Source organism: Rutilus rutilus, assembly GCF_951802725.1.
Source record: "Rutilus rutilus genome assembly, chromosome: 22".
Classification (NCBI taxonomy): Eukaryota; Metazoa; Chordata; class Actinopteri; order Cypriniformes; family Leuciscidae; genus Rutilus; species Rutilus rutilus.
Genome location: NC_140227.1, coordinates 13,691,628 through 13,713,031, shown reverse-complemented (window position 1 = coordinate 13,713,031; position 21,404 = coordinate 13,691,628). Strand labels below are relative to the sequence as shown.

Genomic DNA, 21,404 nt, shown 5'->3' with positions numbered 1-21,404 from the left:
TTTAATTTCCCTGATTGATGCACAAAACATTTGCAGTTCAAAACGCAATTTGCTTATCAGAGATTAGCATTTCAGTGCACTTCATCTGCCAAACAGATGCAGACTTGTAAACCGCTGCATACAAATATTCACAATGTCACACACAGTCCATAAAAGACCACTCATGACTGACCCAGCCGGAAAGTGTTGGGTTAATCCACAAAGCGGTGAGATTCTGATGCATACCCAACCGAGAGGATTACCCTCCCATCCTCTCATCCATCAGCCCATCCTCATGCACATACACTCATCATAACAATCCAACATTAACAGATGTGCCTCTCTCAGCACTCACCACAACTGGGAGATTGGGAGAGGGAGCGAGAGAGATGGGAGAGATTTACAGGAGGACTGCAGAGTAAGTGAAGAGGTAAGCAGAGAGAGAAACAGGGGTATTCCACATGTTCTCGGTTTCTTGTTGATCTTTGTTACTCACTCCAGTTTCTTGCAGGCCTGTTAACTCCAGCACCGCATCCAGAAAGGACCTGACCAACTTATTGTTGGACGCATGGAGCATAAATGTTGTTGAGCTTCATCTTCATCTTCGAAAATGAGTAGTGCATGTCAGTCCGTGTGTGAACGCACACTTATTTGACACAGTTGGCAGCAAAGTGCGGTTGCACTCAAACTATCACCACTGACACCTGTGGTTCAATCGGCTAACAAGAAAAGGAGAGAAGAGGCAAAGCCAGGGAAAGAGAAGAAATGGAGGCCTGCACTTTGAAAGCATCTTTCAGGATGTGAGAAAACGCAAAAGCTGATCTTTTCCTTCACAAAAAGCATTGGAGGAGCAGTTTCTACAAGGATGGGCCTGTGTGCTTGTGTGCTACCTCTTCTGCTTCTACTGCCTAACCTGCTTTCTGCTCAGCTCAGCACTGTGTCTGAAGTTGAGGACACGTCCAGCTTGGAGTTCACCCCAACACCTTGTCTTACTGACCCAAATATCCTAGAAGGAAACAGCTTGTCACCCAGCCCCCTACCCACCAGTCCGGCTCCTGTAAGCACGGAGGAGGACCGGTCTTCCGTGGAGAACTACCTCTACTCTGGCGATTCGTCCTCCTTGTCCTCCTCCACCTGCACACAGACATTCCAGCTGCTTGTTCAGCGGGGATCTCCGCCTAGAGAGCTTCTCCCTCTCTTGCACCAAGCCATAGCGTCTCTGACCAATGCGGCCAACTTTCTCAATCTGATATTTCAAGCTAGTGAGCTGAGAGAAACAAGTGTACGAGAGGATATCGAGTGGTACCACGCACTGGTCCGGGCCATGCTCGAGGGGGACAGGCCAGGCCTGGTCAGACGAGCTTTTCTAACATTCGACGCAGACCCCACAATCCAACTGCCCCAATTGGTGCTCCGTGCCTCTAAAGGCACAACCCAGGACATTCTCCTGCAGGACCTGACGTCTGTCTGGAGCAGCTTCCGTCCTCCTACCCCTGACCAAAGCTGGTTTGATTCATTCAAGTCTAGCTCTCCACCCCTCCATATCTTGTCTAAACGGGTTCTTCTAAATGACCTAAGCACCCTAGATACTCCCAAGTGGGCACGTGGGGATAGTTATGTGATCAATAGCAGCGGGGTTCAGTGGGGCGAAGTCCCTTTCCTTGAGTGTGTTGATGGCCGCTTTTTGCCAGGGTGGTTACTCAGCCTCTCAATGCCATTTTACGGATTGAAGCCAGACCTCAGCCCAGAGTTTAGGTCAGTGCACTTTCTTCAACTTCTTGTTTAAATAGTTTCTCGTTTTTGTATGCTCAAATTTTTATGTCTTTCAATCACCTCTGGCCATTCACTTGAAGGGATAGTCCCCTTAAAAATGGATATTCTGTCATCTTTTACTCATTATTTATCTTGATAACTGACTTTCTTCTGCGGGATACAAAATAAGATATTTTAAGTTTCGTTTGTCATACAATGAAACTCAATAGGGTCTGAAACAGAACCCCATCGGACCCCATTGACTTCAGTTGTATGGACAAAAAAATATACATTTTTCCAAATTTCTTGTTTTGTATTTCACAGAAAAAAGAGAGTCATCTGATTTGGAATGACATGAGGGGGAGCAAATGATGACCAAATGTCCATTTTTGGACATTTTTTGGACTATCCCATTAATTTCATTTCAAGTCTTCTGTCATTACTGTTACTTTGTTGTCACTACCGTATCTTTGTCGTCTCTCTATGCGTTCTGGTGGTAGGGGTGTGATCCGTATTGATGTCAATGTCCAGGGATTCAATGTGGATCAGTGTGCCAGTGGAGACTTCTGGTTTGCAAACACACACCAATGTAATCGTACCAGCATGGAGGTGAGAGTACACTGTCATTGACCAATACTTTCCATATGGGACCTACTGCAGACACCTCACTGGTCTTAATGGTCTTAACACCATTTGGGTATTTAAAATGACTTTAAAGGTCAATCTGTTTTCATTGTCATACAAGAAGCTGCTCTATTGTTCAGAGCTCTTCTTCAGATGGTCAGAATGATATATAGGCTGAATGGGTGGATTTCACTAACCAGGGACAAGCAGGGCCAGAACACATTCAGAGATCCACTCAAAACACTCTGTCGCTAAATGTCAAGTGGACATTTGTGGTGAAGTGATTTATTTTTGTAAGTGTCTTTGTGAGCATGTTTCATTCTTCACTGTAATACAGCTATTATGATAGCATTAGCATTTTGTTATCAGCTATGCTCTCCTCTAATATTTTTTCCTGTAAATTATATCATCACGTTTTTGGATTGACATTCCTTACTAATTAACAAAATTGAGATTATATGTACTTGGGCAATTACTGGGAGTAGTCCACCTACAAATTTAAATTCTGTCAAAACTTACTCTTCATGTTGTTGCAAATCTGTGTGACTTTCTTTCCTTTGTGGGACATACTAAATGCATCAGTTTTTTATTTGTCCATAAAGTGGAAGTCAATTGTAATCAAAACTGTTTGATACCAACATTCTTAAAAATATTTGTGTCCGTATTTCACTTAAGAATGTCAAACAGGTTTGGAACAACATGAGAGTGAGTAAATTATGAAAAAAAGTTCATTTTTGGGTTAACAATCCTTTTAACTGTAATACTACACATTTCATAATGCCTGTTGCCATCAGATCTGGCATCTCAGTATTATTTTGGGTTTTTATTAAGTAACATATTAAAACATCACCTGCTTTACTCATTGTATTGCTGGACTGTTATATACATTTCCCATTTCCTGCTAACACTGTTTTCCATCATCATACTCCCACTTTCATCCAGACCTTCTATTTAAAGATGTGAGCACTGGGTGCAGGATGATCTGAAGGATTAGTCTGATAATCCTGTGATGCTCACATACCACAACCCCCCCAACCCCACCCCCCTTCCACAAGACTCAGACCCCCCACCCCCCCCATCACCCTGACCTACCAGAGCACAAGCTCACAGGTGTTGGCAGGTTAAGCAACGGCAGGATTTGGCACACTGAACGAATTTAATGAGAATTGAGTTGATCCGCCTAAGGAGCAATGTATTAATAGAACAGTTTTGTGTCATAACAATGCATTAATTAGATTGACATAAATAGATTGACATGATCTATGATATAGTCCCATGTATATTTTAAAGGTACATGTATACATACTGCTCAGTAAAGTGCTGGTTTTACTGAAGAATTACTTGACACGGTAAATATCTGTAAAATAAAACATTACTCCACTTTAAGAATCAACAAAATCATTATTATGAATAGATACTGAATAGAGATACATAGCGTCTAAGTAATTATTATTTTATTTATTCTCAATTGCTCCTTGCTCCAATATCCTCTTACAAACAAGAATCTTGTTCTTAAGTGAAAATATTAAATGTATGTGAACAGTGCTGGATTTCCTTGAGTAAAAAGATAAAGCTCTGCCAATAGAGGTATTACCCCTCCATTTAGGATTTAGCTTAGATTAACTCAGAGTGAGTCTGATGTGTGGGTCAGCCGACTCTCACAGATAAACTGCTGATGAGAGACCACACATGCAATTAATGGCAGAAAGCAGAGAGAACACAATCATACTGGCAGAAACATCTGTGTTGATTTCCCCTTTCTAGGAGCAAGTCGTTTGCTTATACAGATGAAGGTAAAACAGATGAGCAGACTTTTGACTTCACCTCTTGTTCTTTCTCTTCCCCTTCCACATAGTGTGAGCCCATCCCACAACAGGGCTTCCGGATGGGTCAGTACTGCTGCCGATGTAAAAAGGGCTACTACAGTCCAGTTCCAGACATACAAAACAAAAGTAAGAGGCTTGAAATACTCAAAAATCAGTTGCAAAGTGGGTCTATACACTCTCAGAAAAAAAGGTACAAAAGTTGTCACTGTGGCGGAAACCTTTTCAAAAGGTGCAAGACCCTCAAAGGTACATATTGGTACCAAACGTGTACATATTGGTACCAAACGTGTACATATTAGTACCTAAACGGTATTAGAACCCTTTTGAAGGGTACTTTCCCAGTGACAGCTTTTGTACCTTTTTTTCTGAGAGTGTACAGTGGGTTTAGATAATATATGGCAAACATGATGTTATATAAAAGTATCTCAATTAATGATTGGGCAAGGGTCAAAGTTATAGCAGAAAGGCATTAAAACTTTAGCTTTGATGTATTTTTTTCTTAATTATTAATTCTGTAATTATTTTCTGTTAAAGGGGATTTAAGTATTTATTCACTGACATGAAGAATCTTGGGATTAACAATCTATTGTATTGTACTAGATTTTAAGGATGAAAACATGTTGATAAATTAACCTCAATTTACAATTAAAATTGAACATGGATTATTGTACATTTCATATCTGATATAGCACTGTATTAGCAACCCATACACACAATCCTGTCCCACCCAGTTACGACACTGTTAAAAACACAGCCAGCAGCAGGAATATTGGGCTGCTGTCACTTTAAGAGCTAATGCACGGGTCCAATATACTGATAAACATCAGTACTTAAGTTCACTTAAGACATAACTGACTATGTTTACGAAGATACTTGCAAGACTTAGCCTGGAAATCCAGACCCAAAAGATGAAAGATTAATGGTCTGGCGTCGACTAATGAAAATCGGCCAGCTCGAGGGGCGGCACCAAGCACGCATTTGAAAATCTCACTGCACGCAATTGGATTACACTACGACCAATCACAACAAGCCCCATACGCTTAGCTACCAGCGGAGCTAACTGGTAGATTAGACTCTTGCCGCATCCAGTCGGCAAAAACAGCAAAAACGCCCTTCTTGCAAAGGAACGATTTGAGCGCCGTCTTCTGTTCCTCTTTTAGATAATTGCCAAGTCTAACTCGTTCATTGTAGCGGCCAAAGCCGTTTCAAACAACTGGTGTTCATCCATAGCCATCTTGCACTGTTTACTAATGACTTCGACGTCACAGCGCTGTCGTCATCTGTTTAGCTCGCCTATATCAGATAACCCGATGTGATTGGTGCAGCTCCGATACAAGGGCATATTTAATGAGCATCATTACTCGACGCCAGAGTAAACTCACTGAGCAAAGTCAACTTGAGCTCTCGCGAGAACTTTGGATTTCCAGGGTATGTAAGACTGGCATTTTGACATAATTTGGCATAAAATGTTTGTGCGCAGAAAACTTCCCACACATAAACTGAGTTCCCTTTCGTGTCGTGAATATTTAAATGCGCAAGGCTTAAACTTTCTTGACGATGCAGCACTGGCTCACATTTGTTCACATTCATGTCCCCATGTCTTGCATTGTTAGAATTCATAAAAATGTTACCGGCCAACTGGCGACTGTTTCATATACTCGCCAACACCAGTTTTAATTTTAGGCCCTGGACGCACCCATCCAAACAGAGGGGTCATGATTTTAGACCAAAGTGCATAATTAATTCAACTCATGTTATATGTATTTTTGATAATTAAGCTGTATGATTATATAGGTTAAAGTATTAATTAAATACACTTAAAATGGGTTTATTTAAAAAAGAAAAATGATGATATATGGTGTTACAGGGAACAACGGTGTGAATGGTACCCAAGCTTGTTACCCAGAAGTCCCTGTGTGTCTGCCCTGTTGGCCCGGCTGTGCTGAGTGTGAGGACGGAGGCCCGTGTTGGGTGCAGGAAGACTGGCTCCTGAGAACGGGCGTCCTGACAGTGCAGGGTCTCTTCATGGTCCTTGTGCTTATTAGCATGCTGGTAGCATATCAGTGCAGAAGAACCAAGGTAAGATTTCAGCACGCGATTAAAATGATATGTGGTATATCTTAAGATGATATATCTTAAAATGCCACATGTTATGATGCATCATTTCAAACACAGGCAAAGAGGTCCGACATGTACACAAACTTATGCACGTTTGCTGAAATTTCACCTCTACTTCCCCTCTCCCCTTCTCACCATCTTTCTGTCTCTCAGCGGATCCGATCGTCAGGGCTTTTGCTGCTGGAGATGATCCTGTGTGGCTCTCTGTTGCTTTACTTTCCAGTGAGTGTGGGATTCAAAGCTTCTTTTCAGATTACTGCACTGCAGTTGAAATCATAACAGCCGGGTGGCACTTAGGAAGTAGAAAATGATCAAGAAATCACACAATTCAGTTACTTGTTTACTAGGTTAGAGTTACTGAACTATGAGCACATTAAAATGATTTCTGAAGGATCATGTGACACTGCTGAAAAATCAGCTTTGCCATTTTACATTTCAAAAATATAATCGAATAGAAAACAGTTATTTTAGATTGTAATAATATTTCACAATATTACTGTTTTACTTCTGATCAAATGAATGCAGCCTTGGTGAACATAAGAATTTTGTCATATGGGATTAGAACAACACGAATTGTTCTAGAATACATTTTTTTCATCATTATGCATTGTAAAATAAGCATTTTTGCACCTTTCACCAATAATTTCAGGTCATTTTGTTCTTGTTTTCAGGTCTTCATTCTATACTTCAAACCCAGCACTTTCCGGTGTATTCTACTCCGCTGGGTCCGTCTACTTGGCTTTGCCATCGTTTATGGAACTGTGACACTCAAGATGTACCGGTCTGTGGCACTTCAGTCCAGTCCTTTATCAAACTCAACCCTCCCTTCTAACTGTCCCACCTGCACATCAGTCAGATGAAATGTTGTGTAATAAGATGCTATTCTTAAGGCACTTAAAGATGCACTCAGTCATTTTTCATGTGCTTTTGCGGTACTGGTTGATTGTAGAATTGTAGAAATGTAGGTATATATTGATTGATAGGAATTAATTGAATTTCTTTATTGTAGAATTTAGAATCGTCCAATAACAAGGTCGCTACAACATGTCGGCCTCCATGAACTGAACCGAGCTGGTAAATTTAAACAGCTTTTGTTAGGCTGCAGATGAGTGCACATCATTACATTTTTTTCAAGTTTTATTGTTTTGTATGTAATTAGGGAAAATAACTAAGTGCACCTTTAAGACTACACTAGAAGTCTGTGATCTGTTAAAACTAAAAGCTGATAAAAGAACTTAATTAAACTCCCAAAATGAGTCAGTCTATGTGATGTGCCATATTTCCAGGGTTCTGAGGGTTTTCCTGTCACGCACAGCCCAGAGAGTGCCATACATCACCACCAGGGGTGTGCTGAGGATGCTGGGAGTTATAGTGCTTACTGTCAGCTGGTTCCTGTGTGCATGGACAGTTGGCGTCCTGCAGAATCGAGACCGAAATGTTCCATTGCTGATCATTTCCTCCACCTCAGAAGGACAAGGCTTCAATGTGTGCGACCTGGACCGGTGGGACTACATGATGGCTGTGGGTAAGTGATGTCATTTCTGACTGGTGGCAGTAGTCCATGGGTTTTCTTGGGTGTCTGGCAGAGAGATTAATTGAAATTGGGGCACATTAGTAGATCAGACAAATGAAAGGATGAATGCTCCTGGATAATTTAATGTTCTTTGAAGCATTAGTTGATGATTTGAACACAGTACCATTGTCATTGGATATGATTCAGCATTAACCACTACCTGCCATACTAATAAAATACCACAAAAATAATGATGTTACTGCTATAATGTCATAAATTAGACTAAGTAAATGAAGGACTGAACTGAAATGACCCCAGGAGATAAAATAGATTTATACAACCATTCTGGCATATTCAGACAGCTTACACAAAATGAACCTTGCATTTTTTATATTGCTACACTAGCCTATAATACTTAACACTGTTTTAAATACATATCCCTTCTTCTATTAATGTTTGTACATAAATAACTTTCTTCCATTTTGTTTTGATGCTCACATTTTAGTCTGGACTTGTTAAGTTATTCAAAATTTTTAAACATTAAAATGCAATTCATACAACTTAAATACATGTCTTCCATGATTAACGTTTTAAGCTAATGTAATTTTGATATTTCCAGATAGGGTTCAAAATTATAGTTGGGGTAACTGTCTGAAGATTGTAATTTCAAGGTTAACATTTTTAGGAAAAAACTTGTACTTAATCAAATCTGATAACTATTGTAACATGTCAAGAAAACCATTAAACAGGAAATTATATCAGAACCTCTGTAAACATTTACAATTGTGCCAACATCATTTTTTTTTTAAAGACATTAAATATATCAATATTTTGACCTTGAAAATTTAACATTAGCTCAAACCAAATGGAGTAACCCTAAGAATAAATAATAAAAATAAATACAGATGAAAAAATTATATTGGCCTTACACCCTTTTTCCTCATTAAAATTTGTTATTTCTGCTGTGTACATTTGTGTATGTGACAAACAAAACCTTTGAAATAAAAAAATGAAGTTGATTTTCACTCTCAGCGGAGCTGTTGTTTCTGTGCTGGGGCAGTTTCCTGTGCAGTGCAGTGAAGACGGTACCTTCAGCATTTCACGAACCACGTTACATGAGCATCGCTATCCACAATGAGCTCCTCCTCTCCTCCGTCTTTCATCTTCTCAGGTGGGGGAATAAAGTTGTTTTGCTTTAACACATAAGAGTTTGTTCTGTTGACTTCTTTGTTCTTGTCACTTTCAGATTTGCCAGGCCATCGATTCATCCTGACTGGATGCTCTTGCTGTTCTTCACTCACACGCATGTCACAATTACTGTAACACTCGGCCTGCTTTTTGTACCTAAGGTACTGTCTAAAGTATAATTATTTACCGTTGCAATGTTTTTTAACCTATTCATTAATACATTTTTTTTAAATGTCATCCAATTGTAGTAGGTAAATCACAATTGGCATAAAGTTAGCTATCTAAATAACACATAAAACACTTCACTTGCATCCTAATTCACATACAGTAATGTCCTGAATATTATGCCTGATTAGTATAAAATTTTAGTATATTAAAAATAGTAAGCCAATGGAGCTTGCATGATGAATTTTTGAAGTGTGTATCTTACACTAGTCACAAATCTGTAGAGGTTTGTGGCAACACAAAGTAGAACCTCTTATGATGTAGTAGTATGTCCTACAAAAATACACTTTATATTACACACTCAAAAGTATGTACATTTCCAGCAAAATACATATTTTTAATACATAGCATAAACATGCAAATTAGATTCTATTTATTAAATCCTGTCACATTATTCACATTTGTTGTGTAGCTTATCCCATGTAAAAATCAGGGTTGGTGTTTGTTGCAGTTTCTTCACATGTCACAGCCAGGCCGAGAGGAAATAGCTGCAGAGGTATACGAGGAAGAAGTGGAACTGCGACGCTCATGTTCTTACCTTAACAGTAGTTTCACCTCTAACTGTTGGAGTGACCACAGCCTGGACCCTGATGACATTCGGGTAAAACACTTTGCCCTGCCGCAGCCCTACTAACACACACGTTCACACTTCCATTTTAAGAAAAGGACACACACTAACACTTTATGACAATGTCTACTTAGTAATTACATTTAAAGAGTACATTTGACCTTTTCAGTAAAGTAAATTAGTGAACGAACTAATATTAACAAAGTCTAAACTCTCATATAAAACATTTTCATAAACGTTACACAAAAGCTCAATGTATACTTTGTCTGTCTGCGTTGTGCAACAGTGTGCACTGTCTGTGCAACAATTTTCGTCATCAGGTCCGCAAGCAGCCCAATGTTTTGTGTTGTGTACAACAGAGCATGTGTAAGGTGAATGTTGAGACAGAAGAGTCCACTAGGTGGCAATATGCACAGTTGTGATGTGATGAGTATTCAAAAGCCCCTTTCACACAGAAATTCCAGAAAATACACTGATAATGTGTCTCGGGATTTGTCCCGGGATCGTTTGATTTTGATTCATTCACACTGCCAGTTATTTTCTGGAATCTGTGCGTGCGTTCACATACATCCCATTAAGACACGTGACATCAGGATGTGACGTGTAATGTCTCCGCAGCGTCTAAGTTTGTTTATGATCAGCGATTTCTCTTTTGAGAAACCCCGTTTGTGCATTTGTTTTCTGATTCGATCATAGCGCATCGCATACCGCTCCATTAAGCTGATGAACCATTTCAGCTGCACCATCATCACTACGACACACCCCTTATGGCATTGGTTCTGCCTTTTGTTCACACAGGGCGCGTTCCGGGACTGATTCCGGCAATGTTATTAGGTCCTCATCCCGGGATCAATCAGGGAACGTGTTTCCGGTCACACAGAAGGCACTTTAGCAATTATATGGAAATGTTCTGGGATTAACGCTCTGTGTGAAAGGGGTAAAAGAAATATACAGAAAGAACAATACAAAACAATATTCTTCTCCATAGTTTTTGTTTTGTTTCTTGTTCTGAACTTTGCATACAGTGGTGGAACCACTACTTTCCTTCTATCCTTCCGAGCGAATGTCCTGTAAATGGCAAGACTCAGTGCTGCCCTCTGATGCTTGGTAGAGTATAAAAAAAGCAATTGTAGCCTACAGCGCATGTGTCCAACTCACCCATCCAAAGTTGAGTATACTTTGAAAGCTGTGCTGACACAACAGTGCACAAGACGGAGCAGAATGCAGAAAATGAAGTATACCTGGAACTTAAATAAACATATCAAAAAGCTCATAAATTACAAGATAAACAAAGGTCGTTTTCTGTGATGTATGTATTTCTGATATTTTTAAATAAGAATAGTGTAGCAGGGGTGAGAGAGGGGGGAATGGGACTCAAACCTGGGTCCCCATAAGCCAACATGCCCTGAGCATCTTTATTATTAAAAATCAACTTACAAAAAAAATACTGTATTATTCCTTTTGCTAACCTCCTCCTCCTTTGCCTTTAACTTGCCCTCTTTTGAAATATTACCCTGTAATTTGGTGCCTTTTGAACATCATGTTTTGTACAGTACACACCATCACAAAAACCGTCCTACTGTATTGCTCCCAGTGACTTTCCTCAACTGAAACCCTTTTTCTCCTTTGCACCAGGATGAGCTGAAGAAACTATATTCTCAGTTGGAAGTCCACAAGACCAAGAGGATGGCAAACAGCAATCCCCACCTTCCAAAGAAGCGCAGCTCTCGGCTCAGTATTGGACGATCGCTTATAAAACGGATCACTGAGATTCCAGAAAGTTTAAGCAGACAATGCAGCCGTGAAGACAAGGATGTCAGTGCTGCAATAGGAACTATAACCCGATCCGGATCTTATTACAAATGCCATCAAACCAGCATTAACATGATGAATGAAACTTTAATGCAGCCCTCTCCAAAACTGCGAAAGTCCCATAGTGCCTATGACTGTACCCCAGAAAGAGAGGTCTCCCTTTTAAACTGCTCCATAAAGAGCATAACAGACAGAAGGGCTTCACAGCATTCTGACACAGGATCCATCAATACAACATTGCTGATCTGTAAGTCTGCCAGTGCCCACAATCTATCGTTAGACACTAACCTTCTACTTCCCGAGCCTACCAGGTTTCAAAAGTCACTCAGCGTTATAGAACGAAATGACCATCGCTCTGTGACTCCTTGTAGGAGCATTGAAAATGTGTCACTTCCTGGCAAAGCTGCCCCAGCAGAAAAGCCCCAGCTAACTGTGGAGGTCGACATAAAGAAGCAGACTTCAAGTGCCTTGCTCTCAGAGTCATTTGACAAGGCAGAGGTCTGCCCATGGGAGGTTCCAGAGGAGCAGCCGCCTGCAAACAAGAATCAGAAACATGTCACATATTCTCTATCAAATCAAGAAGAACCCAAATCACCTGGTGCTGTCTCGTCACCAACGCTAATATATGTTTGTCCTTGGGAATACTTACCACCTCCTACTCCCACTGCAACAGAAACTGGCAATGGTATACAGTCAGATGTTGATTGCACAAAACCCAAGCCTCCAATCTCCTGTAGCGCTCCAGGGTCGCCACTTACGCTCTCCGACAAGCCAAAGGATTTTCGGGCTTTCTCTTTCCGTTCTGCTACTCAAAATCTCCTTACAGCAAAAAGCTTTGGGGAAGTTGGAAGAAGTATGAGCAAAGAAAAAAGCCTACAAGAACGTCATGATAAGGAGGGAACACTACAAAAATCCCTGTCCACATCCATGAGATTGTCCCCAGGCAGTGCAACTTCAGACAAACATACCCCGCAGACATACAGACGGGCTATGACTACCATAGGCACAAAACCTTGCCTTGTAAAGCAAATAGCAATACGGCTGCCATCAACAGATTCTCCTGAAAAGAGCCCCAAACATACTGCTCCAGTTCACATCTGTCCATGGGAGTCAGAGGAGGTTATCTTGGAAGTCAAGAAGCAAAATGCGAACGACAGTGTATTACAAAGACAATACAGTGACAAGCAAGTACTCTCTATGGCAGTAAGTAATGTTGGCTTCAAATCCCCTGAGTCCCAACTAAATTCTTTATTGTCTGTTCCTAATACTGAAGTGTGTCCATGGGATGTCCCAAAACCTTTTCATCAAACCAGCATTTCTGATGTCTGTCCTTGGGAAGTTGTGGAAGTGGAGCAATTGCAAACCAAGAGCATATGTGCTGATGTCTGTCCTTTGGAAACCGACCGTGACCCATCAAGGATCACCGAAGACAATATATGTAATACCACTGTTGAAGTCCCCATGTCTAGAGACACCCAGAAGCAGATAAATGTAAAGCCTGAAGCATGCCCTTCTTATGTAAAAGACACAAATAGCTCTCAGGTTAGACAGGGATCCATCAAAACCCCTAGTGACACAATAAAACCTGGTGAAAGGGTAATTTATGTTAATGTAAGTCCAGTACACCAAGAACCAGCTCAGAGAGCTGCATGTTCCGTTGAAACAAGTGAAACACTGAAACAAGAAGAAAGTGATTTTCCTGAACCCCCACCACCTGTTACTGACATAAGTCCTTGGGAGACAGAGCCAAAAACAAAAGACACTACAAGATCCTCTTTAAAAGAGACAATGACTAAAAAAGGAACTGTCTCTCCATGGGAAGTAGAGAATTCTGAGAAGTTAGAAGAGAGGGAAGGTGCTACGAACAAGGAGTCAATGCAAGTAGACCAAGAGCAAGACACTGTTAGTGTAATTGTGTGTCCATGGGAAACAAACGAGTCTGTGAAGTCCATACAGAAAGAAGAAAGTGTCTGTGGAGATGTCTGTCCATGGGAGACAAGTGAAACTGTCAAGACCTTGCAGAAGCAGAAAAGTGTTCATGCAGATGTTTGTCCATGGGAGGCAGGAGAGCCAACAAAGATCTTGCAGAAACAAGATAGTGTTCGTGCAGATGTCTGTCCATGGGAGGCAGGAGAGCCAGTCAATACTTTGCAGAAACAAGATAGTGTTCGTACAGATGTCTGTCCATGGGAGACAGGAGAGCCAGTCAATACTTTGCAGAAACAAGATAGTGTTCGTACAGATGTCTGTCCATGGGAGACAGGAGAGCCAGTCAATACTTTGCAGAAACAAGATAGTGTTCGTACAGATGTCTGTCCATGGAAGGCAGGAGAGCCAGTCAATACTTTGCAGAAACAAGATAGTGTTCGTACAGATGTCTGTCCATGGGAGACAGGAGAGCCAGTCAATACTTTGCAGAAACAAGATAGTGTTCGTACAGATGTCTGTCCATGGAAGGCAGGAGAGCCAGTCAATACTTTGCAGAAACAAGATAGTGTTCGTACAGATGTCTGTCCATGGGAGACAGGAGAGCCAGCGAAAGCCTTGCAGAAACAAGATAGTGTTCTTGCAGATGTTTGTCCATGGGAGACAGGTGAGCCAGTGAAAACCTTGCAAAAACAAGATAGTGTTCTTGCAGATGTTTGTCCATGGGAGACAGGAGAGCCAGCGAAAGCCTTGCAGAAACAAGATAGTGTTCTTGCAAATGTTTGTCCATGGGAGACAGGAGAGCCAGCGAAAGCCTTGCAGAAACAAGATAGTGTTCTTGCAGATGTTTGTCCATGGGAGACAGGTGAGCCAGTGAAAACCTTGCAAAAACAAGATAGTGTTCTTGCAGATGTTTGTCCATGGGAGACAGGAGAGCCAGCGAAAGCCTTGCAGAAACAAGATAGTGTTCTTGCAGATGTTTGTCCATGGGAGACAGGTGAGCCAGTGAAGACCTTGCAAAAGCAAGAAAGTGTCTATTCAAATGTCTGTCCATGGGAGGCAAAAGCATCACCCAAACAATCTGTGCCACAAGACTGCACTCATGCTGCCCCATCAAAAAGGCAAGACAGTGCTCAAGAATCTATCAGTCCCTTGGAAAATGACATAAGAACAGCAGCAACAACAGAAAGCAGCAAAAATCAAACTGACCAAGACATACATCCTTCAGACACAGGCACACAGGCCGCAGAGGAGACGAGGGTTAACCTACCTCTGGCTCGGCGTGACGCAATGTGCCCTTGGGAAATGGAAGGAGGCAGACAAGAATCTTTACAAATGCATGATAATTCAGATGTCTTCACTTGGGAGGAGGCGATACCAGAGGAAGATGACGATGATGCAGAAACTGCTGCCGAGGCCTTCATCTTTCCTTCAGACTTGTGACCCACAAGGGCAGTATCATTGTGCTTTATATACCTTGAAAGGCTTATTACAAAATGGACCACCGTTCACACATTTCAGCTTTATGCAGAATGTCCCTCCACTGCCATCAGCACATTTCACTGACCGTCATTTAAGAACGGCAACCTTCTCCCTCCTCAGCTTAATAAATTGAAGACTGGCTGATATCAAGACCGCCTGCTCTCCTGTGCACATTTCCCTTTAGCCTTACATTAAAACAAACCCCGTTTAATTTGGTATTGTGTGTATTTGTGTTCGTATGGCTATGTAGATTATATTGTCAGTAAAACCTGTATCACCAACATACAATGGTGGAACATTTAGAAAGTTTAATTCTACACATTTTCAGTCAAAAAACATTGCACTAATATTATCAAGCAAGTGAAGAGACAAGCTGTTCTAGATGGTGTTATACATCCACGTTGCTACTGTTCATTGCTGCATGTTTTAAACAGATCTTTAGTCTCTGCACTACTCAAATGGTTTAGGCAAACATGTTATAAGTTCTACTTCAAATTCTCAAATAAGGCATTTCAACAAGACTGGTTAACAATTTTCAAATCTACATGATCTCACCATCGTATTTTCTGAAAAGAAGTCCCATTCAAAAATTATTAATTAAAAAAGGTAACACTTTACTGTATCGGCTACTACATATCCATATAACATACTTAATACAACAGTGTTGTAATTGTGTGATTTCAGGCATTTTCAAACACATACCTTCTCCTCCAAAACTCCACCCTCCAAAAATGTCAGTCAACTAAATATTAGCAAACCTTAAAGTGCAAAGTGCAAAGCCAACAAGGTTTATGATTGTGGAAAAAAACTAGGCTTTGTATGCCATTTACAGAACCTAGGTTTATAACAGAGACCGTTGTGATTTCATAATATTGTTTATAGCACTTTTAATTACAAATAGCTTCACAAAACATTTAAATATTAATCCCATGAGGTTCATGACTATTACTCAAGTTTTTAATCGTAAACTGTGAGAAATTACAGTAAAATGGACATAAAATATAATCTTTATCTAGGGCAAACTCTTGATCTTTAAGAAAACATTACTTAAATATGATTAAATTTGATTTGTGAATTGAGTGGTTTAGTCCAGAATATTCTTATTGTTGTTTTTTAGAATACCATTTTAAGTCCCATTGTGTGAGCATGTGAAACTAAATGAGGGTTTACAAAACGTGTTTAATTCAACCTTTTTACATGCTGCTTTCTTCTTAAAGGGGTCATCGGATGCAAAATTCACTTTTATATGGTGTTTGCATATAAATGTGGACACAACCACCATACAATAAAAATAAATAAAAAAACCCATTCACTCCTTTTTTTTAATCCTCAAAAAGTCTAAACACTCTCAATAATCAGGCCGTATGGATTTTCTGAGCACTGTCATAATGCTCATGCTCCGCCCACGACCACTGACGGACTGTCCCGTATTAGCATATTTCTGCCATTCGACACCCCCCCCCATGGAAGAGATGGGTGGGGTGAGCAGTTGCTCATTATCATTTAAAGAGACATGCAGGTCACTGTTAACAGCTGTTTTTGAGGAGGTAAAAAGGGTGTTGTTTTACACAACCCATTGAGGAATTTTAACCAAAGTCTATTACAAACTTTACATGAACACCCTAAAGAATCAAACCAACTTGTGGAAAATGGGCATCCGTTGACCCCTTTAAAATAACTAGAGATTAGCACAAGTAATGACCATTAGATTGCACTTACAATTCCTACCAGAGTTAGAGTTTGTTTTTGAGTTTTTCTGTGATTTTGAATGTACTTGCAATGTTAGCTTTTCAAACCAGAAACATAAAGATTGCGCTTTTGTATGAAGTAAGATTTTTGTAAGAACCAACAGTCAATTTTCAGGAAGTTTCCACTAACTTCTGTCAAAGTAAAAATGCAACATTTTATTTTTATATTCTTGAAACTGTCAATTAAGCATTCTGAAATAAACTTTTCAACTGCAAGGTGTCGATTTTCATCCATTTCCATGTGTAATGAATTAACATCATGTTGATCACTGTAGGTAACAAATCAATATGCATGTATTTCAAAGTACTTGAGTTCAATTAACTTTGTTTTAATTAAATGTGGGGGAAAAAGCAACAACCCAAGGTTTTATAAATACAGTAATATTTATTTTGATTATCAGGAATCAGTCTGTACAGAGTGGACCTGTGTTGGGTGAAGTAAGGCACCACATTCAGAATTACTTATACCACTGCACTGCCTTCGGCTTTGGTACCTGGTAATTCAGACTCTCAAACTCATCCCCGGGCTTCAGCTTAGGACCAGGAATCATGACAGTCTGTTGAAATCAGATGTCAGATATTAAGTAACATCTCTCACTTTTAAAAAAATGCACATTTTGCTCCTTCACACACCTAATCCAAACACCACATTTATTAGATTGTTTTTTAATTGCATATAAAATGTATTATACAGTATACTCTTATATCTTGAAAAAAGTCAGTATAAAATGCAGCTCTCTCTCTCTCTCTCTCTCTATATGCATGTGTGAAGTAAATGATCACTATTATGGAAACAAACAGCAGTCATTTACCTTAATAATGGGATCTTTTGGGGGAGCCCATGCTGGAACAATCTTGCCGTGAAGTCTCCAGGATCCATAAGGGTTGACCAGATGCCTCTCCAGCACTAGGTATTCCAGGACATCTCTGGGTTCATCCTCATCCCCAAGCATCAACCGGCCAAAACGGTCATAGACTGCTAATGTCTGAGAGATGGATTGATGAAGTGGTATCATGAGCCCAAACTCAGTACTCCTATATAATCCCATTCTCCTTCACTCACCTGTCTAGAATGCATGCGGACAGTCACCTGGCCGTACAGGTTGCCCTTGCTGATCATGTCAGGACACCGTGTATGAACCACCCGTGGCGGCTCCAGTGATTCAACGAAGCGCCAGCGCAGAGTCTTATAACGGTTCCCCCGAACCATCTCCTGCAAAACATGCACACACACAGGTTGGATAATCTGAAATGCTGAACAAAGACACACTGCACTATAAATCATATATTCAATTATCAATATACAGATTTACTTACAGGGTAACACCTCTCTGTCACCAAAGAATGGAGCTTTTCTTTGTTAAATCTGGGAAAAGAGGACATTTATGCAAATACACAATGATTAATATAGATGTAATAAGTGGGGAAATTTGGAAAAGACAAGGAACACTACTGTTCAAAAGTTTTAGATGGTGAGCAGAAGAGACTTTCAAAAACATAAAAAAATCTTACCCAAGGCTGCATTTATTTGATTCAGTAAAACCAGGAATATTGTGAAATATTTTTTTAATTAAAAATAACTTTTCTATTTGAATATATTTTCAAATTTAATTTGATCAAAGCTGAATTTTCAGCATCATTACTCCAGTGTTCAGTGTCACATGATCCTTCAGAAATCATTCTAATATGATGATTTGATGATCAAGAAACATTATATTATCAATGTCTCATGATTCTTTAATAATAAAGTTTAAAAGAACAGCATTTATCTGAAATAGAAAGCTTTTGTAATGTTATAAATGTCTTTACTGTCACTTTTGATCAATTAAATGCATCCTTGTTGAATAAAAGTGTTAATTTCATTCCTGACCCCAAACTTTTAAATGCTAGTGTATAATGTTAAAAAAAGATGTCTATTTCAACACTGATAATAATAATAAATGTTTCTTGATCATCAAATCAGCATATTAGAATGATTTCTGAAGGATCATGTGACACTGACTGGAGTAATGATGCTGAAAATTCAGCAAAGATCACAGGAATAAATTACATTTTAAAATATATTCAAATAGAAAACAGTTATTTTGAAATATTTAATAATATTACTGTTTTTGCTGTATTTTGGATCAAATAAATGCAGCCTTGTTGAGCAGAAGAGACTTCTTTCAAAAACGTTAAAAAAATATCTTACAGTACAGTCAACAATCAAGCAGTAACTATTGTTGTAAAAATAAGATTTGTTTCTTACTCTGTGAGTGCTGCATGAGCGTCTATGAAGATCTGTTGAGCTAGTTCTGGAAATGCTTTAGTGGAGAAATCGGGGTCATGATCCTTTATTTTACGAATCCTGGTCAAACAGAAAACCATACCAATATTAGTCCAGCGTAGTTCTGTTGGGTTTGACTGGCAGTAGGAAACACTGAGGCAGAGGTGGGCCTTACGACAGCTGTGACGCTGCACTCTGACGCAGCTGTTCTGTGCGCTGTTTCAGACCTTCTTTGGACAGAGTGGAGAGGCGAGCATCTCCTTCAGGAGGAACGTACGGATCAAAGATGCCAGCTGAAAAAAAAGATCACATTCGATGACTAACCATAACGTGAAAATCCAACATCACTTATTTAACAATATATCATCTGAACATCTGAAGAGCAATGCTCAAGACTTCAAGGTTTTGAATATGAATCTGAACAAAAAACTAGACATATATCACAAAAGTTGATGCACTAATACAGAACCAGTAAAAGGTTTGGCCACACTTGGCTGAAAGTACACTAACATTCAAACGTTAGGGGGGTTGGTGTGAATTTTTTTATGTATTTAATGTTTTTGTATGTAAAAGTCTTCTATGCTCACCAAGGCTGCATTTATTTGATTAAAAATATAGGAGAACTGTAATATTGTGAAACATTATTACAATGTATTACGTTGACCCCAAACGGTAGTGTATTTCATGCGATGATCTTAAAGGGATAGTTCACCCAAAATTTTTTTAATCTGTCATCAATTACTCACCCTTATGTCGTTCCAAACCCATAAGGCTTTCATGCATCCTCGAAACACAAATGAAGATATTTTTGATGAAATCTCAGAAATTTCTATCCCTCAATTGACAGTCTACGCAACTACCACTTTGACGCTTCAAAAAGTTCATAAAGAATTATAAAACTAATCCATATGAATTGAGAGGTTTAAATAAAATTTTCTGAAGAGAATCAATCGCTTCATATGACGAACAGATTGAATTTAGGCTTTTATTCACATATAAACATTGATCAGCGAACGTAAACAAAAGCTAAACCGAACCTTCTTGACGTGCGAGAAAACCTCTTGCAGAAGCTCAAATTGCTGCGTTACACGAGAATGAACCTCATTGGTTCTCGCACGTCAAGCGAACATGTTATGCTGATAACATGTTATTGCGAACATGTTAACACGTCATGCTTCTGTTTAACACAACTGATGTGTGAGTTGATGAATGTTTATTAGTGAAAAAATCCTAAATTAAATCTGTTTATCTCATATAAAGTGATCGAGTCTCTTCAGAAAATGATGACTAAACCATTCAATTTATATGGATTAGTTTTACGGTCTCTTTATGAACTTTTTGAAGCCTCAGTGGTAGTTGCGTAACTGTCAATGGAGGGACAGAAACCCCTCAGATTTCAACAAAAATATCTTCGTTTGTGTTTCGAAAATGAACGAAATTCTTGCAGGTTTGGAATGACATGAGGGTGAGTGATTAATGACAGAATTACCATTTTTGGGTGAAATATCCCTTTAAAAACGCTTTGAATGGAAGGCTTATGGTTACGTCTGACATTGGAAATAATTCTGCCAAAGTGCCAATGTACACATTTCTAAAAGTTGTAAGTAATTTACTATTAATTACTAAAGAATGAGTAGGTCTAGACTAATTGGAATGGAAGAATTTGCATGTGTTTGTGCAGGGAATGACGGTAGTTTGACATGCGTACCTGTGCACGAGATGTTGATGGGTCTCTCTATGTACTGCTGTCGGACCACCACACCCGCAGCCCGGGCTTTAGTCTCCTGCTCGGTCTGTGTTCTCTCTTTCACATTCACCGCTGGAGGAATGAAGTAGCGTTTCTTCGTGCGGATCGGAACCAACACCGGAACCAACCGCACGTCCAGCAACGACGCGGCATACTGGGTTATACGAAAGAGGGTTTTTGGCAATAAATGAGAATAAATTAAATTAATATTAGATTTTTTTTTTATTTATTTTTTTACAAAAGCTGTTGCTTTTCCTTAAAAAAAACAAGGAAATAAATCACCCAAACATTTATAACATGCACTGAAGTCTCTAGCTGACACTCAATATCATTCAGATGCATGTTCACTGAAGTTATGCGAGCAGCATTAACTTACACATTCAAATGTATGTGCCCTCCCTGTTGGGGTAATATCTGAATAATTTCATACCTTAATATTTTGACACGTTATCGGTTGGAAGTATTTCAACGTCCTACAAATGGATGTCGCCATGTTCTTCCAACACTGACTTCTTCGTGTTACCGTCTGAAAAATGGCGAACATGTGCGGATCTGTGATCAGCTCCCTCAGGAGGAAAGGAGAGGCACTAGAGTATCCGACCTCATGCTTGTCAGAGCGACAGTCGTTTG

The 21,404-nt window shown here is 39.6% G+C and overlaps 2 protein-coding genes across 3 annotated transcripts; one reads left to right on the top strand and one right to left on the bottom strand.

Moving 5' to 3' along the window:
- The first annotated feature begins 282 nt into the window (after nt 1–282).
- gpr179 (G protein-coupled receptor 179) lies at nt 283–15,255 on the top strand. 2 transcript variants are annotated; one of them, XM_084394529.1, is made up of 13 exons: nt 329–409; nt 491–1,734; nt 2,232–2,340; nt 4,211–4,307; nt 6,049–6,260; nt 6,453–6,521; nt 6,971–7,080; nt 7,586–7,824; nt 8,845–8,983; nt 9,059–9,161; nt 9,677–9,826; nt 11,429–13,973; nt 14,101–15,255. In XM_084394529.1, the coding sequence occupies exons 2-13, from the start codon at nt 845–847 to the stop codon at nt 14,208–14,210; spliced, it is 4,773 nt and encodes a 1,590-aa protein (XP_084250655.1). In that variant the 5' UTR covers nt 329–409; nt 491–844; the 3' UTR covers nt 14,211–15,255. The 2 variants fall into 2 exon arrangements, with proteins under 2 accessions (XP_084250654.1, XP_084250655.1); XM_084394528.1 differs by having other exon boundaries at nt 283–409; nt 11,429–15,255.
- A 52-nt stretch (nt 15,256–15,307) lies between these two features.
- Nucleotides 15,308–21,400, bottom strand: mrpl45 (mitochondrial ribosomal protein L45). The gene is made up of 8 exons (XM_084394559.1): nt 21,205–21,400; nt 20,736–20,928; nt 19,203–19,320; nt 19,010–19,108; nt 18,079–18,127; nt 17,825–17,974; nt 17,574–17,747; nt 15,308–17,318 (listed from the first exon to the last, which is right to left on the bottom strand). The coding sequence occupies exons 1-8, from the start codon at nt 21,316–21,318 to the stop codon at nt 17,220–17,222; spliced, it is 996 nt and encodes a 331-aa protein (XP_084250685.1). The 5' UTR covers nt 21,319–21,400; the 3' UTR covers nt 15,308–17,219.
- Nucleotides 21,401–21,404: the final 4 nt, after the last annotated feature.

Excerpts from the sequence above, each read along its gene's own strand:
- gpr179 (XM_084394528.1), top strand. The coding sequence starts at position 845 with ATGGGCCTGTGTGCTTGTGTGCTACCTCTTCTGCTTCTACTGCCTAAC. Across the intron at positions 9,162-9,676 it reads GCCTGCTTTTTGTACCTAAG|TTTCTTCACATGTCACAGCC; the intron begins GTACTGTCTAAA and ends TGTTTGTTGCAG. Across the intron at positions 9,827-11,428 it reads TGGACCCTGATGACATTCGG|GATGAGCTGAAGAAACTATA; the intron begins GTAAAACACTTT and ends CCTTTGCACCAG.
- mrpl45 (XM_084394559.1), bottom strand. The coding sequence starts at position 21,318 with ATGTTCGCCATTTTTCAGACGGTAACACGAAGAAGTCAGTGTTGGAAG. Across the intron at positions 19,321-20,735 it reads CATCAACATCTCGTGCACAG|CTGGCATCTTTGATCCGTAC; the intron begins GTACGCATGTCA and ends CTTTTTTTTCAG. Across the intron at positions 17,975-18,078 it reads TGACAGAGAGGTGTTACCCT|GAGATGGTTCGGGGGAACCG; the intron begins GTAAGTAAATCT and ends CATGTTTTGCAG.